This window comes from Terrapene carolina, unplaced genomic scaffold (assembly GCF_002925995.2).
Source record: "Terrapene carolina triunguis isolate 2854851 unplaced genomic scaffold, T_m_triunguis-2.0 Scaffold95, whole genome shotgun sequence".
Lineage (NCBI taxonomy): Eukaryota > Metazoa > Chordata > Testudines > Emydidae > Terrapene > Terrapene triunguis.
This window is the reverse complement of record NW_020664446.1, coordinates 9,034,616-9,058,700: the sequence shown is the minus strand read 5'-3', so window position 1 is coordinate 9,058,700 and position 24,085 is coordinate 9,034,616. Positions and strand designations below refer to the sequence as shown.

Sequence of the window (24,085 nt, the reverse complement as noted above, 5' to 3'; positions counted from 1 at the left end):
ATCTAAAGTTTCCCTGGGTTGGTAGTGACTTGTATTTAATATTTTATGGCATCCACAAGCATGATAGGCTCTTCACAGCAAACACAGAAAGACATGGTCCCTGCTCCAAAGAGTTTATCATCTAAATTAATGACTAAGACCATATGGTGGTGAAAACACAGGCCTGCGTATGTTACAGTTTCCATTGTCACCCGGGAGCGGACTGAACATCCCATTTGTCGGTGAAGATACAGCTGAAGAATGCACTAGTGTACAACACAGCAGCCAAGAGTGTTCACTGGTGAAGTAATTTTCATCGATGGAATTGTCTGCTTTCCAGTCTGGATAGTCAAGTGTCTTATTTGGTTCTGATTTAGCAAAGCACTCTCCGGTCGACTCCAGTACTCCACTGGAACGAGTAAGGTAACTCGACGGGAGAGCATCTCTCGTCAACGCAGCACGGTGTAGACACCGCAGTGAGTGGACCTACGCTACGTCAACTCCAGCAACGTTATTCACATAGCTGGAGTAGTGTAATTTAGGTCAATTTACCGCAGTAGCGTAGACAAAGCCTAAGTCAGTGGAAAGACTCCCATCGATTCCTCAGTTGGTTTGGTTCAACGAAGGGACAATCATTGAAGACTTGTTTAGCCTTAAGCACAGTGGGGTAGAGTTTAAGATCAAAAGAACAGGAACCATGTAAGTGCACAAATTTAGAAAAATGTTAAAGGAAAGTGAAAAATCTGAACAGATTTTCCTCTTTATACTAAGTGCAATTAAAATGGTTGGGGGGGGGGGGAGTTTGTGACCTAATTTTAACATTAAAATAAATAAAACCATGTGTTCTGTGATGCCCTGTTTTAAGATCTGATAATCTTAAAAATGCTTTTCATAGGACTTGTCCCAAAAGTGGATCACTAATTTATTTTAAATGCAATGAATGAAAATCAGTGAATTTAAGATAATTTGGATTGTGCTACAAGGTTATCTGTAGCTGACCGCCTGGTATGTTTCACATACTCATTGCTAAAAAATTACACATCTGCACACTCATCCAACTGTTCCGAATACTTGCTATAATCCTAACCCTAAACTGACAGGAGAGCCAAAGCATAGCACATAATTTGGGATAGAACATTATTTTTTAGGATTGCAGCCAAAGAATAGAAGGGTTGATTCTAATGGCACCTTAAACCTCGGGCTTTGCATCAGACTGAATAACTAACAATCAATATATAATAATATATATTACACCAAATAATTCTGCTTTTCATTCAATTTTCCAGCCTAACACAAACTTCTGTTTAAATCAGTGGGGATTACTTTGGAAGGACAAGGGTTTGATCATTTTGGAGAGAACAAAGGAGTTTTCACGTCTTGGAAGAGTTATTAATATTAATAACTGTAAAACATCTTTTCTAAAGTAATTTGAGTTAAATAAATAAATTTATAAATATATATAAATAAATAGTTTGATTTGAATAAATAAAGTAATCCGGGTATACATCTTCCTTTGCTTAATATAATGGGATATTCTTTTTTATTTTATGGTTCTGAATACTTCATTTAATTATTGCTATATTTCACTGAATTGCTGCTAGTTCTTTGGCTGTTATACCAGTTCATGGAAGAAACCCCTTTATATTGTTCTTATAAATCCCAATACCATCATTTTTGCTAAAAGAAAAAATAGGTTGTTTCCTAAAATAAAGTCAGAGCTGTTTAAACTGCGTGTAATTTGATCATTTGACACATTTTTAAAATTTCGCAAGGGGATAATCTGCACTTCAGAATCAGTGGGAAGGGGCATCTGCCCTGTGTTAATTCAAACTTCAAGTCTCTAAAGGCTTGAACCATTCAAGTTAATAACTTTCCCACTGACTTCATTGGGAGCAGATGCTACATGCTGGTTTAGTTTTACAGCTTCGGGAAAATATGCAACTTTTATTGTTTTACGGGTTGTTTCTTTTTTTGTCTACCTTTAAATTAAAACAAATTAAATTTTACAATTGGTCTTTGAAGTGAAATCTAAGATCCCAGTCCTGTAATGAGTTCCATGTGGTCTCATGCCACTCTTAAGAAACAAAAATTCCACAACTAAGATGTTTAAATTAAACTAGCCACAAGGAGCACACAGCAAGTATTTCTTAAAAAGAAAACTCCAGTGCAAATGAATGGGAAGGCGAGATACCATTCCCTTCAAGGGAAGAGCGCATAAGCACTTTTAAAAAATAATAATAATAATAATAAACATATTGTGCAGTATAAAAATATTCTGTTATGCTCTCGCTGATTAAATAAAATGTGGCAAAGCACCATTTGCAAGTATGAAAAGTAACATGCTGTGATGTGAAATTCTGCTAAACCAGAGGAAAATTGTTAATTACTTATTAATTATTATTATTATTATTAGCATTTTTATAGCAGATTTTGATCTGTAGCTCTCTAAGTGCTTTACGGAAGTAGGTAAGCAGCATTAGCCCCATTTTACAGTTAGGGAAATAGAGACAAAGAGGTGATAAAGTGACTTGCCAGAGGTCACATAGCAAGTCATTAGCAGAGCCAAAAATAGAATCAATGTTTCCTGACTTGTGGAGTGTTAGTTCTGTGTCCTAACCCCTAACCCCTGCTGCCTCTTCCCATCTGTCACTGAAGGCAGCTGTAGAATAAAAGCTTAACCTTGATTTGCCTCAGCATTGCACCATAAAGTCTGTTATCAAGTGAGAGGGTTCTCAGACCCACGGTCAATGTTAAGTACCATACTGACTGTATAATGCTAAAATTCCAAGATACAACCATAGCAAATTAAATATGCCACATATACAGCTTTAATTCAGAGTGATTGGTATGTAAAACACTAATGGCTCATAATAATAACTAATGAAATAATACTTTCAATGCCACTATATGAAGAAAACGTAATTAGAATTTTTAATAGTCTTAGATTTAAAACAAAATGTTTAAATTGGCTAGTAAATCTGTTCATGTAAAAAACATACCATCCAAATAAATGGGTAAAATTTTCAAGCTGTTAAATACCAGCTACAGTTTCTAATCCCCTGCTCACTTAATTCAATATTCCATTGAGAGGCACAGTACAGCATTTAAAGTGTCTGCTGCATACATGCTAAAGCCAGTAAGATTTTTAAAACCGATGGTGGTGACTGCTAAACAGTTCAGCTATCTAAAGAAACTCATTTAATTTACTCTTTATAAATGCCCATTAACCTCTCTACCATAATCGCTCCAGCCCATACAATTTTCTTTCCAATTTCTGAGTGAGCTAGAAAGATTCACAGAGCTTATTGGTTATAAGCAATGTCCGTGTCAGCAGATTAATTTGAAATGGCAATTGCTATGCTAATCTATTTATCCTTAACAGAGGAGTATTAACCTTGCATTAGCAAAAGAAAAGTTGCCTGAGTTTCATATGATGGTTTAGAATACATAAGAATGGCCATACTGGGTCAGACCAAAGGTCCATCTAGCCCAGTATCCTGTCTTCCGATAGTGGCCAATACCAGGTGCTTCAGAGGGAATGAACAGAACAGGGAATCATCAAGTGATCCACCCCCGTCATCCATTCCTAGCTTCTGGCAAATCCCTGTCACCCATTCCCTGCCCACCCTGGCTAACAGCCATTGATGGACCTATCCTCCATGAACTTATCTAGTTCCTTTTTGAATCCTGTTATAGTTTTAAAGACAATTTATGGCTTCAAAACACCTGCTAGTGAGAATATGGAGGTGTCTCTATATTAAACAAAATTAGTCATGGATAGTAACAGGGAAACTCCATGGATGAGAACCTGGTACATAGCTACCACCCTGCCCTGGTGATGATGCTGAAGCCCACTGACCAATGGGATGCTCCAAAAGGCACTGTGCCTCACTCAGGCTCAAGGCTTCCTAGAATTGTGGAAAGCACTGCTGCTCTGCTATCCCACCCTCCTTGGAAAGCATGCAGCATACGGTCTCGTTAGTTCTGGCCATAAATGGCCAGTCCTTGAGCTCCGTGAGCCCACAGAACACTTGTGTTCCATTGTTCCTTGTGCAAATCTTCCCCCTTCCACACCTGCATTGGAGCTGGGCACAATCTTGTTTTAGAAAGGCAGAGATAGTATGTACAACAGCTGTGATCACAATGGACCACTTTTTCACGATTACAGTAAGATGGAGAACTCAGAAAACCCACATTCTTCTGTATGTTTATTTGAAAACTTCATCTCACAATTGCTATGCACCAGAGGTTCAATTCTGAAAGGCACTGAGTACCCTTGACTCTCAGTGAAATCATTGTGAGCTGAGGGCACTCGACACTTCAGAACTGCATTCACTACTCCTTGCAAAATTAGCTCTATAAGAGGGAAGTGCTTTGATCATCTATCAAGATATTTCCTGTTCTTTTCAGGGGCTACTAAATTTGTGGCTAAATATGAAGATTGTAGTAAAACTAAGGAAAGAAATACAAATAAATGGTTAATCTGTAAAAGGGTTTATTTTCCAATGTGAAAATAAGGATTCTTGTGTAGACTCGTGTGTTTGGTTCTGCATTCGTTTTACAGTGTCCACACACACGCAAAACATGCATGCCTGAGAGTACCTTTAACACTTGTAAGGTGCTCAGATACCATGGTGTTGAGCACAGTGCAAGCACCTAGACCAGGCCCCAATTCAGCAAGCCACCCACGTTTCTGCTTTTCTTGAAGACTTTAATGAATGCTTAAGCATTTTCATGAATTCCTGAAACTTTGTTTCCTTACTGGGGCCTCTGAATAAGCACTGTGGGTATTTTAATTCACAAAAATTAACACAGTCAACATTTTAACAATACTTATAGAAACTTAAAAATGCAGACAGTTTGGTGCCATCAGCTGTAACTCTGTATATTGTAAAGGAAAATAGATTCCATTCACAGTCAAGAAACACTTCCTGAATAAACAGCAATCTAAGAATTATAGAGTCTTTGAATAAATACAGATTCCCTGACAACATCATGAATGTTGGGCCATTGCCAACACCTGAAAAATTGATCAGTGTAAAAAATGGCTGATATTAACCCGTTGCCCAAGTAACCACATTGTCCAGATTTAAGTCTGAAAGTGAAACTTTCCATTTATGGAAGAGGAGCTGAAAAGTGTATATATATTTTTTTTTAAAGGCAAAATATGCCAAGCATAGCTCTATGTGAACAAGTTTACAATCTAAAGGCAGAAGAGATGACAACAGAAATTAGCACAGTACAGAAGGAACAGGGAGGATAGTGGTCATTACAGCTAGAACATTTAACAGAACAGATGGTTTTCCGAAGAAGGAACAGGGGATGGGACACATATTAGTAGGCAGGCTATTTCAAGCATAAAGGTTGGCATGGAAGGAGATGTCAGAAATATTGTGGCTCCAGGTTTGTGTTACTTGGCATCACTGTCTAGCTATCTGGCCATACTACTGTTTATCACCATGAAGAGCAACATGATACTCTATCCAGCAACAGAAATGTGTTATCAGCTAACACCCAAGTACATGGAATCTCAGGTATTTCTGGTGGGCAGGAGAGACAGAGATAAGCAGAAAGATGCCGTGCAGATGGATAGCATGCAGACCTTAGACAGGGGCAAAGGACCACTTGCATTACCAGCCCAAAAGATGGCACTCTCAGAACGGGTTTACTATTTTATTAGGCCCAAAGGTAGGCCTAAACATTCTGTAACAGGGTGGCTTGCCACTAAAGGGTTGACACTAGCCAAACTTGATTACAGAATGAGGCACACCTGGGGTTGATCAGGTAATTCCCTACAAAGAGCAACAAGGGGCAGTTCAAGAAATTGTGGCAGAGTCTGCACAGAGTGAGAACAGGGTCCTTCAGGGGAGACCCTGAGACCAAAGTAGTTGCCCCAGGCAGGGAGGCCTTAGAGAGACCCTGTCCAAGTAGTGAAGAGACTGCAAAGGCCTCAGGTAGGACTGCCTAGGAGGAAGAAGAGAAACCTTGTGTTGTGTGGACTTAGGAATGGACTTTGTTTGGGATCTTTAGTTTTATTTGCAGTTTATTTTCACCCGGTTCCCAAGAAGGTGTATTTTTTACCAAGAAAAAGCCTGGGTGAAGTTTTATTTGAACACTCCAAGAGGGAACACTAGGGCAGGCTGTCTGTAACATGTTCCTAGGCCACAAGGGGGCAGGGGCACATAGGGGGCATTTGACCCTGCTACACATTCCCACTCTACACCATTCCAGGAGGCTTTGGACACTACAGGAAATGCCTTTCTAAACTTTCCTCCTCCTCCAACGTCAGTATCACTACCTAACTCTACAACAAAACAACTGAGGGAGGCCTGACCACCACTTGAACAAGAATAATCAACAAAGGAATCCTAGCAGGGCACTGATGCAAAGCCTGAAGCCTTGACTCCAATTTGGGGTGGCAGGGGAAAGAGAGGTGAGAGAGGACATGGAACCAAAGACATTATGCCTCAGTCACCCCTAGACCAAACCTTGATCAAGAGAGGCACTTCTGTTTCCTGTTGGAGACAAAGGAACTTGACTGAGTGAACATGGAAAACCACCAAGGAAGGTGGTGGCTTCTTCTCTGATGCATAAGTTCAAGATGAAACCTCTCAAATCCCTGACTTTTGAAAGCTCCTCTGATAAAATAATTTGCTCAATGTAGTAGTTTTGTCCTGAGGATGAGCCATGGTCTAAGACTCTTTGCTAAGATTCTTGAAACCTCAGCCAGCTCTCAACTTCAAAAGGAAAGAAATTGGGGAAGTCTTAAGAATGCGTGGCCATCTAAATTTTATACCATGCTCATCACCCAGGGTCTGCTTCCACACCCCAAAAGAAACAATGGAACAGAATCAAAGAAATAATAAATGCCCTCAAGAGTTTCCTTTTAAGTTTACCATTTATATTACGGTAGTGTCCAGAGACCCTAATCAGGATCAAGATTCCACACTGCTACACAAACACATAACATGGTCCACACTCCAAAGATCTTACAAGCTAAGGAAGCCTGTGCAGAGGAAATATATACAATCTTTATATAGAGATGCAATTTTTCCCCTGATAATGCTAAATATATGATATAAGTGCCATTTATTTCCATGGTTGATCTTTAACCCATCATTAACTGGCTAATGTCTTATAGGCATCATAGCAAAGAAGAGATTTGAAGGAGGAAAGTCCATTCACTATGAGACTGATCCAACTTCCATTAAGTCACTAGAAAGATTCCCATTGAGTTCAGTGGGAGTTGGATCAGGCCCTGTATTCCCTCATTAATGTGATTGTCTGAAACTAAAATAACACACATCAAGAATCTGGGAGCAATGATTTCTCTCTTTGTGAACACAATGCTTTCCTATTCATTTTGATGGTGACCACTAGAGACTCCTCATGGGATTACAATATCTCAGGGATCAGAAATCCCTATGTTTCAAGAAATAGCAGGTCTCTCAACATGACAAAATGTCTCAAAGGAAAAAATTTCTTGCTAATTTATATATATATTAGAGGAAAATGTTGTTTGGCATTTTTCTTTCAGTTTTTTTTAATGAATGTTTCTAAACAAAATATATTTTCATTTAGTTATGGTTTGTGATTTTCATTTTATTTTTCAAAATAATTCAAAATTTTGAATATTTGTTTTCCTCCTTTTCGCCATTGACTGCAAAAAGTCCAGGGACAGGATGGGGAGGGAAGCTTGTTGGGTTTTTCCCCTTATTTCCCCCACACACACTTTTTTTTTTTCTTTTTTCTCTTTTCTACTCTCTAATTTTGTAACTTTTCTAAAGATGGAAAAGCTCTGAAGAGTGACAAAAGGAAAAATAACCCTAAATTTGCTGCTCTCTAACTTTTCAAAAGGTTAAGAACAAAATGTAAAGTTACAGGGTGGGAAAGTTATAGTGTTTCATTTTCCCTTTTGTCACTTGCAACTTTTCTAAAGTTGAAAAATTAGAGTGAAATAAAAGAAAAAGGTGAAAAAAATATAAAGCCTAGAAATGTTTCATTCTATTCAATTGAGTGGCAAAAAGAAAAAGATACAAAGGTGAAAAACAAAGATCCAAAAATTTAAAATGTTTTTTTTTCCAGTTTCTGTAAACCAAAAATGGAACAAACATTTTAATCCAAATCAAAATAAAAATTTCAATTCTAATTAAATGAAATGAAAATTTTGTTCCCATCTGAAAATTTCCCATGAATAATTTTAAATGAAAATTTGTCACTTGAAAAAGAATTGGGGGTGGGGAGAGAGGGGTTTTCATCCAGCCTTAGCTGTAATGCTTCCTAGGAGAGGAGGAATTGTATAGATAATCTTTTTTATTTCTATTCACTAGGATTCTTGAAGATCAAGGCAGATTTTAAAGACACTGGCTGGCCTTCTGTGATGTCTCTTATCATCACTGGTTAGTGATTATATAACTACAAACTGAGCAAACAAACAAATAAAATAAATACAGGTAGCTAAAGAAAAGCATGTTACCTTGAGAGCCATACTTTCCAGCATGTACACAGAACATGTTAACGCAGTTATAATCCAGTAATTTGAGACGAGAATGTTTTGAATAAGTGGGTAATTGAGTTAACGGAGGCCTAAAGAAAGATTTCACACTCACATTCATATGCTAAAACAATTTAAAAATAGAGTGCAAGAACAGCCTGACTTCACTTTTTAATTTTAGCTGGGTGATGAGCGAGCCATAAAGACAGAGAGGCGCAGCAAAAATTTTTCTCAGCAAAGCGCTCTTCGTATTTTTGTATGAAGGAAATGCAGCAGGTTCTATTAATAAACTGCTGTAGTCCCAGTTAAATCCGTACACCCTTTGAAGCAGGAAAAAGTGCTGGTTTACTTCCTTGGGCCACTCAAGCTCAAAGGCACACAAACCAGTCAGAGAACTTTCAGATACTATAGGCTGCTGAAAGGTTAACATTGCATGGGACAAGGGCAAATCTTTTTTTTCAGTTTTTCACTGAACCATATATCAATTTCTAACAAAACCAAGTAAAAAAAAAAACTGACCTCTTCACCTATTTTGAGGAAAAGAACATTTCCCCATCAATAGACTGGGAGGTTACAGGAACAAACATTGGTATTGCATTCACATCCAATGATGCATGAAACTGTCATGTTGCGAATGCTGTGAGCATGTTGCATTCCCTTCCAAATTACCTATGCCTGACTGAATAGGATATGGGTGCATTTTACTTATGCAGACTGTCTCACTCATTATTTAAATTGTGAGATTTTGATTAGCCTCCCATAAAGATACAACCAATTCCCTCCATTTTTATCTGGGGGAAAAAATAGTTTTAGGCCTGGTCCACACTAACCCCCCACTTCGAACTAAGGTACGCAAATTCAGCTACGTTATCGAAGTACCTTAGTTCGAACTTACCGCAGGTCCAGACGCGGCAGGCAGGCTCCCCCATCGATGCCGCGTACTCCTCTCGCCGAGCTGGAGTACCGGCATCGACGGCGAGCACTTCCGGGATCGATCCGGGATCGATTTATCGCGTCTAGACAAGACGCGATAAATCGATTCCAGAAGATCGATTGCTTACGGCTGGACCAGGAAGTAAGTGTAGACCTGCCCTTAGTCTAATTCTAAACATAGGAGGAAAAGAAAACCCTTAAGCCAGGAAACACTTAATGATGTGAGCATAGGCGCCAACTCCGTGGGTGTTCTGGGGCTCAAGCACACACCAAAAAAAAAAAAAAAAAAAAATAGGGGGTGCGCAGCACCCGCAGGGTTGAATTAATTTTTTGTGAGCCCCGGCACCCAGACCGAGGCCCTGCCCCCTGCTCCACCCATGCTCCGCCCTGAGGCCTCGCCCCTACTCAGCTTCTTCCTCCTGAGGCCTCACCTGCTGCTCGAACAGAGGGGCAGGGCAGAGAGGAGCACCGACCAGCAAAAAAAAGATGGCACCTGTGGACATGAGGAAAAAACCCAAAAGAAAACACTGGCTTGATTTAATTTCTGTATGATACCTAGGGTTTCCCATAGCCATAAAAAGCTGATGGACTCATTACTTCATCCATTGCCCTCTCTGATAGCCTTCCCCCATTGGTAATTTAGGGCAAGATAATCATCAAAATACATTATTTAAGATTCATTTTTCCTAATACAATTCTTTTCTTAAGCAGGGACTCGTATGAAGCCAGATCCTATAAACTCTATCCTCAAGCAAGTTCTGGCATCCAAGTCAATGGGACCACTTGGACCCACTGTTGCCATTTAGTGCCAGATTGTAAACCCCTTACTCAAGCTGGTGAGCACTTACTCAGTGAGTAATCCCGTCACTCCATGAGGAGTCTCACTATCTCAGTGAGTAACTGCTCACGAAGGGGTTTGCAAGCTGGTCCGTATTCACTTGCTTCCCACTCCTTCAACCCTCAGGGAAGAAATGGAGAGCTCTTGTCGCTTTATACTTCTTCCAGATTTTGACAGCTATATTTGCTCACATCCATCTTCTTCACATCATTTTCTTATTCTAATACTGTTTTTTGGCTGATATATTTGCTAGAGTCCTACCTCATTTCTGTACAACACTACAAAGTTTCTATTGTTTTGCAAATCATTTTCCCATAAAAAATGTATGAGCTTGGGGATGTCTTCTTTCTTTCTGCCATCGGCATGGTTTCATGTGTCGACGTAGTTCATACGAAAGCAATTAGTTTTGTTTCCTTTAAAACTGTTTCTCTTAAAGATTTATCTAGTTTAAGTGTCTGATATCATAACTGGCTCAGACACCCTTAGCATCACGTTTCTGCCACAAGAGCGGGAAGTTCTACTGGAGAGCTCACTGCCACAAATGGAATGCAAAGCCACTTGAAAGCAAGGACTGGTGATGATGATGACTGATCCTATTTCGTTTATAATGGATGTCTATCAACCAAAGATGCTTCCTAGCAAGGAAACATTTTAAACTGACTTTTTCTGTCCCTCTATCAAGAGAACACTTTCAATGCGCATTTTATCATGGCTGACTGCATCACACAGGCTTTTTATTTACGTTGCAGCAGGACCATTAGGGACACAATTTCAGGTTCTCTTAATATATACATTTTAATGTGAATTCATCACTGGACAATTTTTTTCCAAATCAAAAATTTCAAAGTTGCCTGAGTTAATACCAGAGACCATTTTTCCTTCTTCCTGCCCCGTTGATAGATAGTTTAGATATTGCCTTTAAAATTGTCTTCATGTATAATGAAATACAGAAAAGGATTTACTGATTTAGCTTCCATAGAAAAGGCTGAAGGGATTCAGAAGACAGGATACTGGGCTAGATGGACCCTTGGTCTAACCCAGTATGGCTGTTCTTATGTTCTAAATTTGGATATAGTCAGTCAAAAATCATTTTGCATTACATTTAATTTCTCTTTGTCCAAACCCAAAGAGGGAAGGGAGGAAATATTCCTTACCTATGGCAGCGATCACCTTCCTACCCCTTCCCCTATACTACTGAGCAATCACCGCTCACTCCCACAAGGAAGTGCACCAGATTACATCAAATGGCAAGTATAACGTTCACTCAAGATTTGTCAGGAGAGAAAGCACAGCACTTTTTATTCACTGCCTGAGCACTCAGCTCATTCTGAGTCTGCCCAGGCTTCTGGAACCAGTAGCTCATGATCCAAAGGCCAATATAGTCAAAGGGAGTCTTTCCACTGACTTCACTAGACCCTGAAGCAGGCCCCTAATTTACCTGGGGTGTTCTCAGAAGCTTGATACAGGCAACGTCATAGCCACTCCTATACTAGTAGTAACTTGTCTGTTTCCAGCTGCGTTGGTGTACTGATGTCCATCTGAGCAGTGGTTTTCAATGTCTATCATACTAAAAGGCTTGTTTCATTTACCAGCCTTCCACTTGCATTTGCAAATCTACCATTGCTTTTGTTCTATGTTTGTACAGCGCCTGGCACAAGAAGATCCTGGTCCATGACTAGGGCTCCAAGGTGCTACGGTAATACAAATCACAAACAATAAAAGTAACTGAAGTCTTGCTGGAAGTGCCTGTTGATCTGCCTATTGGCACCTGTGCTAGGATGCCAGTCCTCCTCTTAGAGTTTAGTGGTCACCCGTATACTTGCCAACTTTGCTGCAGATAAATAAGTTTACCTCAGTATTTGCCATTTAAAATAACGTCAGGAAGTCGTGTGTTTCTCAGTCTAACTGGACCAGATGTGGATCTTCATCACATTTAACTTTAAGAAACTTTTCCCTGACTAAATAACTCTCTCAGCCATCGTGTGTGTGTATTGTCGGGGAGAAGGTGGGACGTGGGAGGTGATGTGCTGCAATTCTCTATGGAAACTTGAGAACTGGGGTCCATTTGTCACTAATTGGATCCTCTGACATCCCATACCTTGCCCACTGCGAGTCAATATGGGTCAACATTGCCATTCAACAGTTTGGTATGGACAGCAACTTCCAATTTAAAATTGACTGGCAAAAGATATGCAGATAATGTAGTGGTATATTTGTAATGAGATATCTCTAACAGTGGTCAGCCACATCAGACTTCCAACTAACGCTGAGAACGCTAAATATAACAAACTTTAAACTACAATTATTATAGTCGTGCCTGCCAGCATTACTGTCAAGCATCTAATGGTCCATCAGGGATTTGTAGATCAGCTGTGAAAATTTACTCAAAGCTAAAACTTGCCAATCAAATACTCAGCCTTGGGACATTGTTACCAACTCTGAATTAATAGTGCTTTAACTTGAAGAAATGGTAAAGCAAAAACTTTTGTTTTCAACTCTACAAATAAGAGAGGTGTTAAATTAAAACACATGGGGGGGGGGAATCTCTTACACTGACTACTATTAAGTCAATAAGCAATATGGGTGAAGTCTTAGCCCTACCTGTTAAAAGCCCTAGTAAACAACTGTTCATACATGAGGACAGGTACAAGGTTTCTTTACATCTGTAGCAGGGAGCCAGTCAAAAGCTGTACAACAAAGAAGAGGATACATTAGCTTTAAAGGAGAAAATTGTTTTTCCTTATTATAATGGAGTTCCTTCTTTGGTTTTTGAAGAAAGCAGCTGTCTCTTTGTTCTCTACTGTCATCACATGACAATGTGAATTTTGCAACTCAGCCTCCAACCCCACAGGTAGGTTTTGCATTGCAGTAGTAGCCAGAGCCCCCAGTTAGGGTCAGAGCCCCATGGGATTAGGCGCTGCACACATACACAGTAACAGACAGTATCTGCCCCAAAGATCTTACAATCTATTTTAACACAAGATGCAACAAGTGGGTGTAGCGAGTAATCAAAAGGAACAGGAGGAGGAGAAGAGAAACAGTAACAGGAGTGTTTGGTTTCAGAGGCTAATTGAGTGCACAGCTGGATGGTTCTCAAATCATTAAAAGGTTGTTCTTGTTTTCAGTTAATAAATAAATTTCCGTAGTCAGTGTGGCCCGTTCCCAGCTATTCCATCCTATAATAGCTGTCACCCTTCCTCTCCCCCCAAATGGGGCTTTTGGATCACTGGATCTGTGTAAGCAGGGACCTTATGTCCTCCCTCCTGGACTGTCCCCAGTCAACTCCACGCTGGCCTATATGGCGTCTGAGCGGAGACCCCATGCAGTCTGCCCATGTAGCCCCTACCATGGTGCTTGAGAGGCGTAGAGGGAATTGTATGGTCCTGACATGTGTCATTCAGAGGGACACTTCCTTCATGCAGAATGAATTGGAGAAGATTTTTTTTTAATGATCTCACACAGCAACACCGTGCAATCTTCATTAAATGATCAACATTCCACTCCAGTTTTTGAAACCTCATCAATTCAAACTGCCACAGCTTTACCTTCTGCTAACTCCAAGTATTCAAAAGTCATGAATTAGACTGCAAAAAACCATGAGATATGCTTAAAATCATGAGGTTTTCAAAAATAAAGGTTGCGTTTTTATTTGCCTTCTGGTTTTTTAATCTGTAGGGTTCGCACTTTGTTCGCACTACAACCATGAGGACCAACAACTTACTTTTTTTTTCCCCCAAAAAAGAAACCTGACATTCTCAGGAGCTGAGGTTTTAAGCAAAACACCACAAAAATGCAAGATTTATGATAAAATTGTGCAGTGTTACCAACAGTATTTGCTTTCTAATGCATAGCTGAGTTATAGGTATAATAGCATGACAACGGATCAGGTGAGAAGTTTTAAATTCTGTAGTTGCTTATTTTTATGTCTGCAGTCAGATAGCTATCATCCTTAATGTGGAGAACCTTGGGGTGTGGCAGTTTATTGAGATGGGACACCTGTCTCAGCCCATCCCTCACCTGTTTCGAAGACAACATTGTATAGATTTCTATTTTAATTAATGTTGGACCCGGTGTAGAATCTCCTCCCAGATACCATGCCCCTTTAAAATAGGATGGTACATGGTTTAGATGTTTCTTTCTTTCTTTGGCCTCTATTGTATATTTATCAAGTCTTTGTTATTAATTATTATTGTATTTAAGTGTTTTTGTACCGCAGCTCCAGTGCCTTCAGAGGGAAAGCTTAATGGTAATATTCAGGGTGCTTTGTGAGGTTTGCTGAGAGGATCGGAGCCCATAAGTAACCCTCATGTGTGTGAATAAGGCTTTGCAAGATCAGGCTCATAGTCTGTATACTATAGTCGGTATACTATATCCAAAGAGGAAATAAAGTTGGACTGTCCACATAAGGCAGGAATATGTAAAGAAAGAAACATCTAAACCATGTACCATCCTATTTTAAAGGGGCATGGTATCTGGGAGGAGATTCTACACCGGGTAGTCCATTATGCCAACAGGGCTACTAAAACCCATCTTAGTGGGCCATGGGGAAAACATGCAGCCATGGTTCAGTAGTGAATATTTGAAAAAACTCCTTGCCAGGACATGATCATTAACATCAAGGGGAAAAAATCACTGACATGAAGTAGGCAGTTCAAACTTAATAGAAGAGGTTAACTACATGGCTTCCTAAAATGTTTAGCCTCATGACACATTTCAAGAACAGCCAGCAATGGACAGCAGCAGCAGCAGGGTGGGCCTGTCCAAAAGACAGTAACGTAAACTGCAACGTAATGCCCTTAAATGAAGTTGTAAACAGAGGAGAGAGCATGATGCTCAGTTACTGGCTGGCAGGAGGGTGGAAACCATGGCTGACCTTGAAAGAATGAACCAAGTGCCTGGGTGGCGAAAGAGTAGAGCACAAATGGATGGCTCACAGTACATGGATAGCTATGGTGTGAATTTTCAGATGTGTTAATGGAAGAGTTTAGGTAGGTAAGAGAAGTCAAGAGCTGAGAAATATGCTGCCTCTTTTACTAATATTTCTCTGCTGTTTTAGGAGACGAAAGAAACCCTCTCACGACTTCAGCCCCAATCTGAGATATGTGTAATCTTTAACACCAACAAACTTATGTTGGGAAAATGCATTTTTAGAAAATATTTCTGAATTGGCCTCCAACATCGTCATCCATGTTGAGTAGGCCGAGTACGTAGTTGTGAGAATAAGGCTACTCATGTTTAATTTATGGATAATGGAGGGAATTTCTCAAACAATTGCTCTATACTATAAGTTGTCAGCACTCAGTTTACTTCCAAGGAGAATGGGCAGTAGGGAGAAAGAGTATGCAGTATCCTGCATAGTATTAAAGAAATATACTGTATTTATTTGATATGCACGCTCACAGATTTAAAAACAAAAGTGATGTTTTTAAAATGTAATGGTCTCACAACAACAACAAAGAACAGTCCATTTACAAATAGTCAGTATAACGAATCATACAAGTATTACTGAATGAGAAAATGACTTCAATGCACTTTCCCCTAAAGAACACTACCTTTAAGTAGATACAGTTGCCTGTAAATAATGCTTCTTAGTGTGGAAAATAGATTCTGTTGTTTTCTCAGGTTACTGGTGCTCTTACATGTAAGACATACAAAAACCCACACTGCGGGGGGGAGGGAGGGGAGAAGAGGCGATTTATTACCTCAATAAAGGAAGACTAAACTGCCAAGTTACTCATTGTACTTAGACTTGTAAATAGTTCAGTATTCCCCAAAATACGATACAAACGTTAAGAGAAAATGCATACTCATTATCAAGGCCCTATGTCCTAGAAGACATATTGGTCTTGAATTAAGTAGATCTGCCCCTGAATCCCACACCCCATCACAACATGCCTCCCCACTGTTCAGTAGAATCAAAACCAGTAATCCTTGGTGATGTTATATTCAGGATATTTTACACTGCTACCAAAGTTTCAATATGCTGCACATTTTTTGTATTGAAAACAAAAAGCTGCAATGTAGGTATCTTGGGGAGAAGCTGGAGGTTTTGACAACTAGGTAGGGAACAGCTGGGGTTTTGGGCATCTAGAATGCAATCAGAGTTGGGGGGAAAGAGGGTTAAAATTCCTCTTCTCACATCCCACTTCACTCATTCCCAGTATATGCAGGACATCCTAAACTGAGGAAGGAGTACGTAATCTGGGTATATCTATTAAAAAGGATCAGCAGTGAAATAGTTACCCGTATCACCATTTCAATTATCAATAGGCTGCAGAGTTAACACCACACTGATGAAAGTCAACCTTTCACTCCTCCTAGAGCTACAGATGCAAGCTGTCTGCAGACTCAGGCAGACATCCCTGCAAGCTTTTACATTTTAGTGGCTATCCTCACAACCACCCATAAGGGCGAGAAGTTTTTATTTGTGTAAATTATAGCTTAGATTCTGGAGCACCGTTTTGTGGCAAATTCAGAAAGAATGCTAGTTATGCTGCAATTTATATGTCCCTGTAATATCACTATACATTAGGCCCATGGTCATTGTCAACCTAGTTGGCCTAACAATATGCTTATGAAGGAAAACTAAATGACAAAGTTGGCCCCTTTGAAATCTTTTGACTATAAGAGATAAGTGGATGTGGTCTGCTTAATAGGTGTTTAAAGATAAAAATCACTTTTAATCTAATGGTCTGCATATAGTCTAAACTTCTCTATGCAATAAGTCTGCCATGAAATAATAGCCTCTGTAGATTATAGTTACATCTACCCCCTAATCGAATAATACACTACAAAAGCATTAAGCTGTTTCCCGCAGTATGATGCCAAATGCGTATAATTCGCATTTGTTCTAATAACAGGCAGGAGGAATTTGTGAAATAGACTGTGCTTGATGCCAGAACAAACAAGATATTAAAAGTTTCCACAATACAAGGGGGCAGGATTGCTAGTTTTTCACCACAGCATAAAGTGACAGTTTCCCATTGATAGGTCATTAGTGTGATATAAAGAAAGCAGGGGCAGAGGCTAGATCAACTGTGTCCTTAAATCAAGTACAAAATGTTACAAAGAATGAGGGGGACGAAAGCAAGGGCTATATACTCAGGGGGACGGGAGAGCATAACAAAATGTCTAGCTGGAAAACAGATGAAAAGAATTCGTTAGGATAAAAAAAAAATCAAGGTAATATTTGCAAAGTGCATAAAATGTTTCAGTCCAGTATAGTGATTGTTGCAAATAATGCCTCCATTTATTCCTCTCCCAAAACACATCTGTGTAGTCCTGTATACATACCAAGTGTAATGTTAATTTTCTTTAAAGTAACTACTTCTAATTATTGTTTTGACAGTTCCTTAGAAAGGATTCTTTGCAATACTGAATCAAGGCTGAATTTGTCCACACACATTGGCTCTTAATCCAGGAAAGAACAAAGATAAGAATGCAGTATAGTCGTTTAGCGGTAGCGTCAATATGCAAGCTTATACATATCTACTGCTTTGAGCATTTGCATTCACAATGCCTGTAGCGAGAGCTGACTGCTTAACGAAGGCAAACATTTCCCAGCCTCCTCACTGATGGGAACAGTAGTATTGAATTTCCAATAAAAAAGAACTAGATCCACTCAATTTAGTAACAGTAAGAAGGAATCCACTCCCATGTGTTGTGTTCCATAAACCACCAATTACTTTGCTTATTTCCTTATCCTGCTCCTGAACCACAGATTCATTTCACTTTCCACTGAAGTCTCTGGCACTGTAACCATGGGCACTGCCTGCTATCCAGGCCAGCTGAAGCTCAGCCACATTTTCTCCATTAAAATCTTCCACACAAGTTTCATATTTGCAGGGTCATCCAAAATTGGATAATGACCGTAACTAATCATAAAAGTTAGATTCAATGGGATATTTGTGCACAGGGGGATTTTTTCATGCTTATTAAAAAGCATAGTTCTGCTTGGTGTCCCACTTCTGTCTCCACCTCAATACTCCCTCCTCAAGTCCTAAAACCTATTGAGCTCATCCCAGGACAAAACTCTGTTCAGTTTTATTATGTAGCCCACAGGAAAATTCCTGGATTTAAAAATAGATTCTGTAGTCCTGGTTTCAGACAGTTATATTATTAAAATAATGCCATCAACTTAAAAAAAAATCACACTTTATGCCTGAAAATATTTTATCTACTATTGGCAGTAACACTTAAATTGACTAGAGTAGAGAAAAAGAAATCTCTATTTTTCAGTTTGCTTACTCTGTGCATTTGACAGCACCTCGTGTATAGTCAATTTCACTGTTTCCCATGTACAGTAATCCACACAGTCACACGGGAGAGAAAAATATTTTCAATAGGAAGTTATAACTAAGCCACAAGCACTGACAGGTGGACTCCAGGGCACTGATAGTGCCTGAAACGACTTTTAACTCATTTTTTTTTAATACAAAAAACAGATTTCAAATTGAAGTGAAGCTTTAAATAGTTTTTTCATTTTGCACTTAATTTGTGATCCACATTTGGAGTCCTGAATTGAATACTAGGCATTGTCTGAGAAGGGACTCATTGTTTATATAGTACCAGAAAGGCACTAGGCACTTCATAGTCCTGCAGAATATAAAAAGACAACATACAAACAGCAGATGGGAGGACTAGGGTGATGTAGTTTAGTAAAGCTCTGCTTAACACCACAATGCCAGTTTTGCTTGATCTAGTTTTTATATTTCCTTTCCAATTTTGTGTTAAGATTTCCTGGTGAAGAAGGCTACGGTAATTTTTTTTCATTTGGGGCTGAGGGAAAAAGCAAAGAAGATCACATTGTTATAATTGGCATTAACTACACTGTGATGGTTTTGTTAGGTAGGGGAAAAGAGAAATGTAAAGAATCAGATTAACTCCTTTTTTTTAAACTGTCATTGAAATCTGCATATAAATATGGAGAGCCTAGATCTATAAGAACAAAGACAATAAAAACAGTTTTTCTCCTAAAGTACCATTGTTAAATAGCAGCTATGCATGCACTATATGTAAAAAGCTATTTGCCATGACTAATAGATATAATGGCGTATATCTAATATTTTATCTCTCATGTGAGTCCAAAGAGTCCAATAGTTGAAAAACATTACACTTATCAGCAAAAAAACAAAAAACAAACAAAAAAAACCCAGTAAGCAATATGAAAACTTGATGCTAACATTTAATTTTTAAAATAACAGCTAAAAACAGATTAATTAGATGTATCCTTTTCCTAATTTGGGAACAAGAGCTATTTGAGGATATAAGGCAAGGAAGCTGCTCTTGAATCTTCCAAGTCTTTGAATATACACATTCATCCCACAGTATGTTTTCCTTCAGTGCTTGTTTTTCTCCCAACTAGATTCCTTATTTAAGATGTAGGGAGTAAAGGAAGGAATTCTGAAAATTTTCAACACCAACATATGTATCCCTAAAACTGATGAGTACTTAGGCACAAATGTTGGAAATTTCATCTTCCTTCCAAAACGTTCAAAACATGACAGTGAGGTAACAATTTCCCTTAGAAAGAAATATTTGCTTTGTTTTTGTCTCATTATTTTAGATGTCTTAGGTTGCAAAACAGATGCAATGAGCCTATGTCGGTATCTACCGGAGGCTACAAAACCGCGCCATTTTTGCTAGATATTATTATATCCAGGACAAATTATTAACACTGCAAGTGTGCAACTAATCATTTAAAATTTGCAATGCATTCAATTACAATTAATGCCCTCAACTGTGTATTTAATCACAGCTTTTTTTAACTAAGGTTTTTAATACAGAATTCAACCTGCATTTCATGAAGTCTCTTTATATTTAAGGTAATAACGCTAATCAGTCTTTTCTCAAAGTTATTTCTAGCTAGTTGTTCTATTACACACCAGTGAACCATGCATCTTGGAAGCCAAAGATATACCAGTACAAGTTTTTGCTTCTTCTTGATTCTTAAGCATTCCCACTCAACCTAAGAGCAGGTTATACAGAACAACACTGAACCACGGGCTAAAAATTGATTTTGCACTGTGTGGTGCAACATCTAAAAGATAAAACGTGTTTTGTAAAAGTGAACTTTTCTAGCAAAAAAGAATAAAGAAGTTCAAACAGCTCCTTAACATTATTATGTATAGAATAGCTATTTTAGGTATTTTACAGGTTTCTAATATTTATTTGTTTGTACACTCCCTAGCATAATTGGCAATTAATCTCTGTTTATGGTCCTTAGGCACTACCACAGTAGAAACAGAATACAATAAAATAATAATCATTAATAATTGCTACTAATATTAGAATTTTCCTTGTTTCCTTTCCTTAGCTATCTGGTTTATTTTATATACAAATATATGCATTTTTTAAATTAATCTTCAAAATAATATCAGTTCACGATACATTCCCCCCACAACACTGATCTCATAATCCGATGGCATTGACCTCAAAGCCAAATTTTATTTCCATGGAATAAAAAGTCATTTCCCAGTGCAACTAACTAAATCATGCTTATGTTTGCAATTTTAAGCTTTCTATAAATCACTTTTCAGGCTCTTTATTAGTCAAGACCAATGATGTTTTCAGAACATAGAATTATACACCCGAGTGTAGACAGCATACTCTAAAAAATAGATCTAATAAATACAAGTAACAAAATGGAAACAGCCCACAAAAAACAGTAATAAAAATAAATTATAGTCTGCATTAGGCTAACTAGAAAATTAGCAGCTAATCTAGAAAGCTATTTTTTTTTACTGCAGATTGGAAAATAAAAACAAAAGTCAAGCAAATGTTTTAAAAAGGCAACCATGAAATGCAGAACTCGTCTGAGGAAAAGAAAAATTCCTATAAGCAGTGAACTTTTCTAGTTATGAATCAGCAATTCTCTTTCCTGCAAAGAATAACAAATGACCATTTCCTTGTTTTAAGGCATCTTGTTTTGAGGATCATAATATCTGTCCTAATTTACAGTTCATTTAATTTACATTAAAAAGCTAATTTGATACAGCATTTTTAAGACGTACCATTATATTTGTTATCTTAAATAACCAACATGTGACTCAAATATTCGGTTTATAAAATTAATTTCCAAATATTCCTCATGCAACAAAATACAATTTGCCATTTTTTCCTACTTAATATACTTCATGTGGGAGTGCACTAACTATAATGTAAACATGGAAGCACAGATTAAATTATGGAGCACAGTTACAAAATAACGCGATCAAGTTGCAGTGCCTTAGATAGAGATGTTCGACATTTGCCATTTTATGCCATGCTGCCATGATACAGAACAGTTGACGCACACCACGTTCTTTAAATTGTCTTCTTAAAGATAGACTTGAAGGGAGACTCACATTTCAATTTTTACCCAGAATTTGCCGTCAGAAACGATTATCAAAAATGTGATGATTATTAAGAATGTTTTAAAAAAAACCAAAAGGATGGTCGTGAAACACCTTGACGTCTTCACCTAGCTAACTTTTGTGTTATGTGCCATATAAAATCTTGATAAACAATAAGATATTAGGGCCATCTTTAGAGACTGTCATTTAAAAGTTCAGACAGACTTTGTGATGGTTTAGGAACAAATTTAAGTGGCTTGTAGCAGGATTACAATTTATGTACATAGTAGCTCTTCAGTTACCCAGCAGAGCTATATGATACTAATATTATATAATTACTATGTTTCTGTATATTATACACACTAATATTTCAAACTGAAGTTCAGTTTCTATAAGAATAATTGGCCTGAACACATATACCAAACATGGGAAAGTTTCATTTATAAAATTATGCTGCCTGCTTAAGAAAACACTGTCAACTTTTAGTACCACAAAGTAAAGAGACATCTTGGAGAGTCTGCTTTCATACACATTTTAAAATTCAGTTAAATACACAGATGTTCAATCTAAAATAATGTTCCATATGTTCTGTTTATAATAAACGTTGTTCTGTTGAATATGTTGGGGAAGGAGGTTGAGAGTGTTTGCTCTGTAGACTTAATCTTGGCCATATAGTAATATTTAAAGGAAATATGTTCACTTACTGATAAAGTTCTACAAATACCAAGTTTAACTAGTAACCTAGTATTACTTTACAATGCATCAGACTTTGTTTGATCACACCAGAGATTTACTTGACAACTGAACGCAAGAACTTAATACCTGTTGTGGCCTGGACCATTATGTCAAAATGTATTTTTTAACATATGCTAATGCTTAACGCTCAACCTCTTTTCTAATCAACAAAGCAAACAGCAAATCTTAAAACAAGAGAGGACTAATCTAACAGCTCCCAAATCGATATTTACTAGTGTATTTTTTCTGCCAAAATACAAGTCCAGATTTTTTTTTAACATAAAGCTATGACCAAAGCAAACAAACAAAAATTAGATAGAGAACATGCAATTATCTTATATCAGTACAGTATCAGTTTTTATATAGTATTCATATTTCATGTACTAATTAAAATGCATTTAGTTAGTCTTTAACCCTCTGGTTTAACCCAACAGTTATCACTCTTAAGCAACTGTATGTGTCAGGGTATTTCTTCCCCTTTTGAGTGAGAGTAAAAAAGTAAAATATCATAAGTTTTTTTATTACCATTATTACACTGAGAAGGGCGAGGGAGAGTCTTTTATGCATGGGACTGGTAAGTTTTCCTAACCATCCGTATGTCTTGTGTGTACCGGCACAATACTGACTCCACTCATTGTAGGCCTGATGACTATCACATTTGCAGCCAACTCAGGCGAAAACAACTTCTTTGTTTCTGAATTGTGCTGAACGCAACAACAAAGAGCCCCCGCCACAAAAGCAAAAACTTTTCAGAAGCGTCCAACCACAATCTACCATGAAGTGAAATGGATTATAACGGACCCAATACATACTCTGAACACGGTTGAGCCCCTGGTTAAAAGGAAACGCAACCTGGCTGTTAAACCGGTGCTGATCCTTGTAGGGCTGACTGTCTGTAAATCAGAGGAACCGAATTTACCCTAGTTTGTCCTGGGGCTCTGCCTAGGGCCAAGAGGGTGAAATTTGCTTGCTGCTGGTACCTAAGTTAGGAGAGTGGAAAACAGCGAGAGCCGTTTAAATCCCTTAGCTAGCGGAGCCTTAAGGATTTGCAGGCTCCAGACCTGCCAAAGCCACCCGGCTAGAAAGAGCAATTCATGGGGGAGGGAGATTTTGCCCACCGACCCCCGGGCGCTGCACTGCCGGCGTGACCCCGCCGGCACAGCGGGGAAGGGGAGCAGGAGCTGCCCGGGAACAAGGGCGAAGTTTGACCCCGCTCCGGCTCCAAGCCTGGGAGTCGCTAGCGCGCCTCTTACTTTTGGAGGAGTTGGGGCAGACGGGGCGGCGGCGGCATCCCTCTGCTGGAGGCCGGGTGGCCGGGGGCCGCGTTGCGGGCATCTCGGTCGGGCTGTTCAGAGCCGCTGGGGGCCGGGGCCTGGTTCATGGTGGCAGCGGGGACCATTCAGCCAGAGCCTCCCCCAGCCCCCTGGAGCGATGGGGCACCGCGGAGCGCGCCTCGGAGCCAGCCCGGGGCGGGGGCGTGGGGGGGAGGAGGGAGGGAGCAAAGCCTGGGGGCTGGACAGCCCGGCCCACGGGAGCCCGGAGCGGGAGCCACCCCCCGACCGGCTAGGAGGCTGCGGCGGCCCTAGGGGGGGCGGCCGGCGCCGGGGGAGCAGCATTTATGACGAGGCCTGGCACAGCGGAGCCCATGGGAGGAGCAGCCCCCCCGCACCTGGGAGTCCGTGGCTGCTGGGGGGGGCACAGTGAGACGGGACCCCCCCCTTTCCGTCCCGCTCCCGGCCCGGGGGCCGCAGTGAGCCGGTACCCCCCCGCTTC

The 24,085-nt window shown here is 39.3% G+C and overlaps 1 protein-coding gene across 1 annotated transcript in view; it reads right to left on the bottom strand.

Annotated features, from left to right (window-relative positions):
* RBM20 (RNA binding motif protein 20) overlaps positions 1–23,679 on the bottom strand; it is a 162,328-nt gene extending 138,649 nt beyond the window's left edge. Inside the window, exon 1 of the mRNA XM_026651069.2 lies at positions 23,566–23,679. Within this exon, the coding sequence (XP_026506854.1) occupies positions 23,566–23,603 (38 nt within the window). The 5' untranslated portion in view covers positions 23,604–23,679. The remainder of the gene's footprint in view (positions 1–23,565) is intronic.
* Positions 23,680–24,085: the final 406 nt, after the last annotated feature.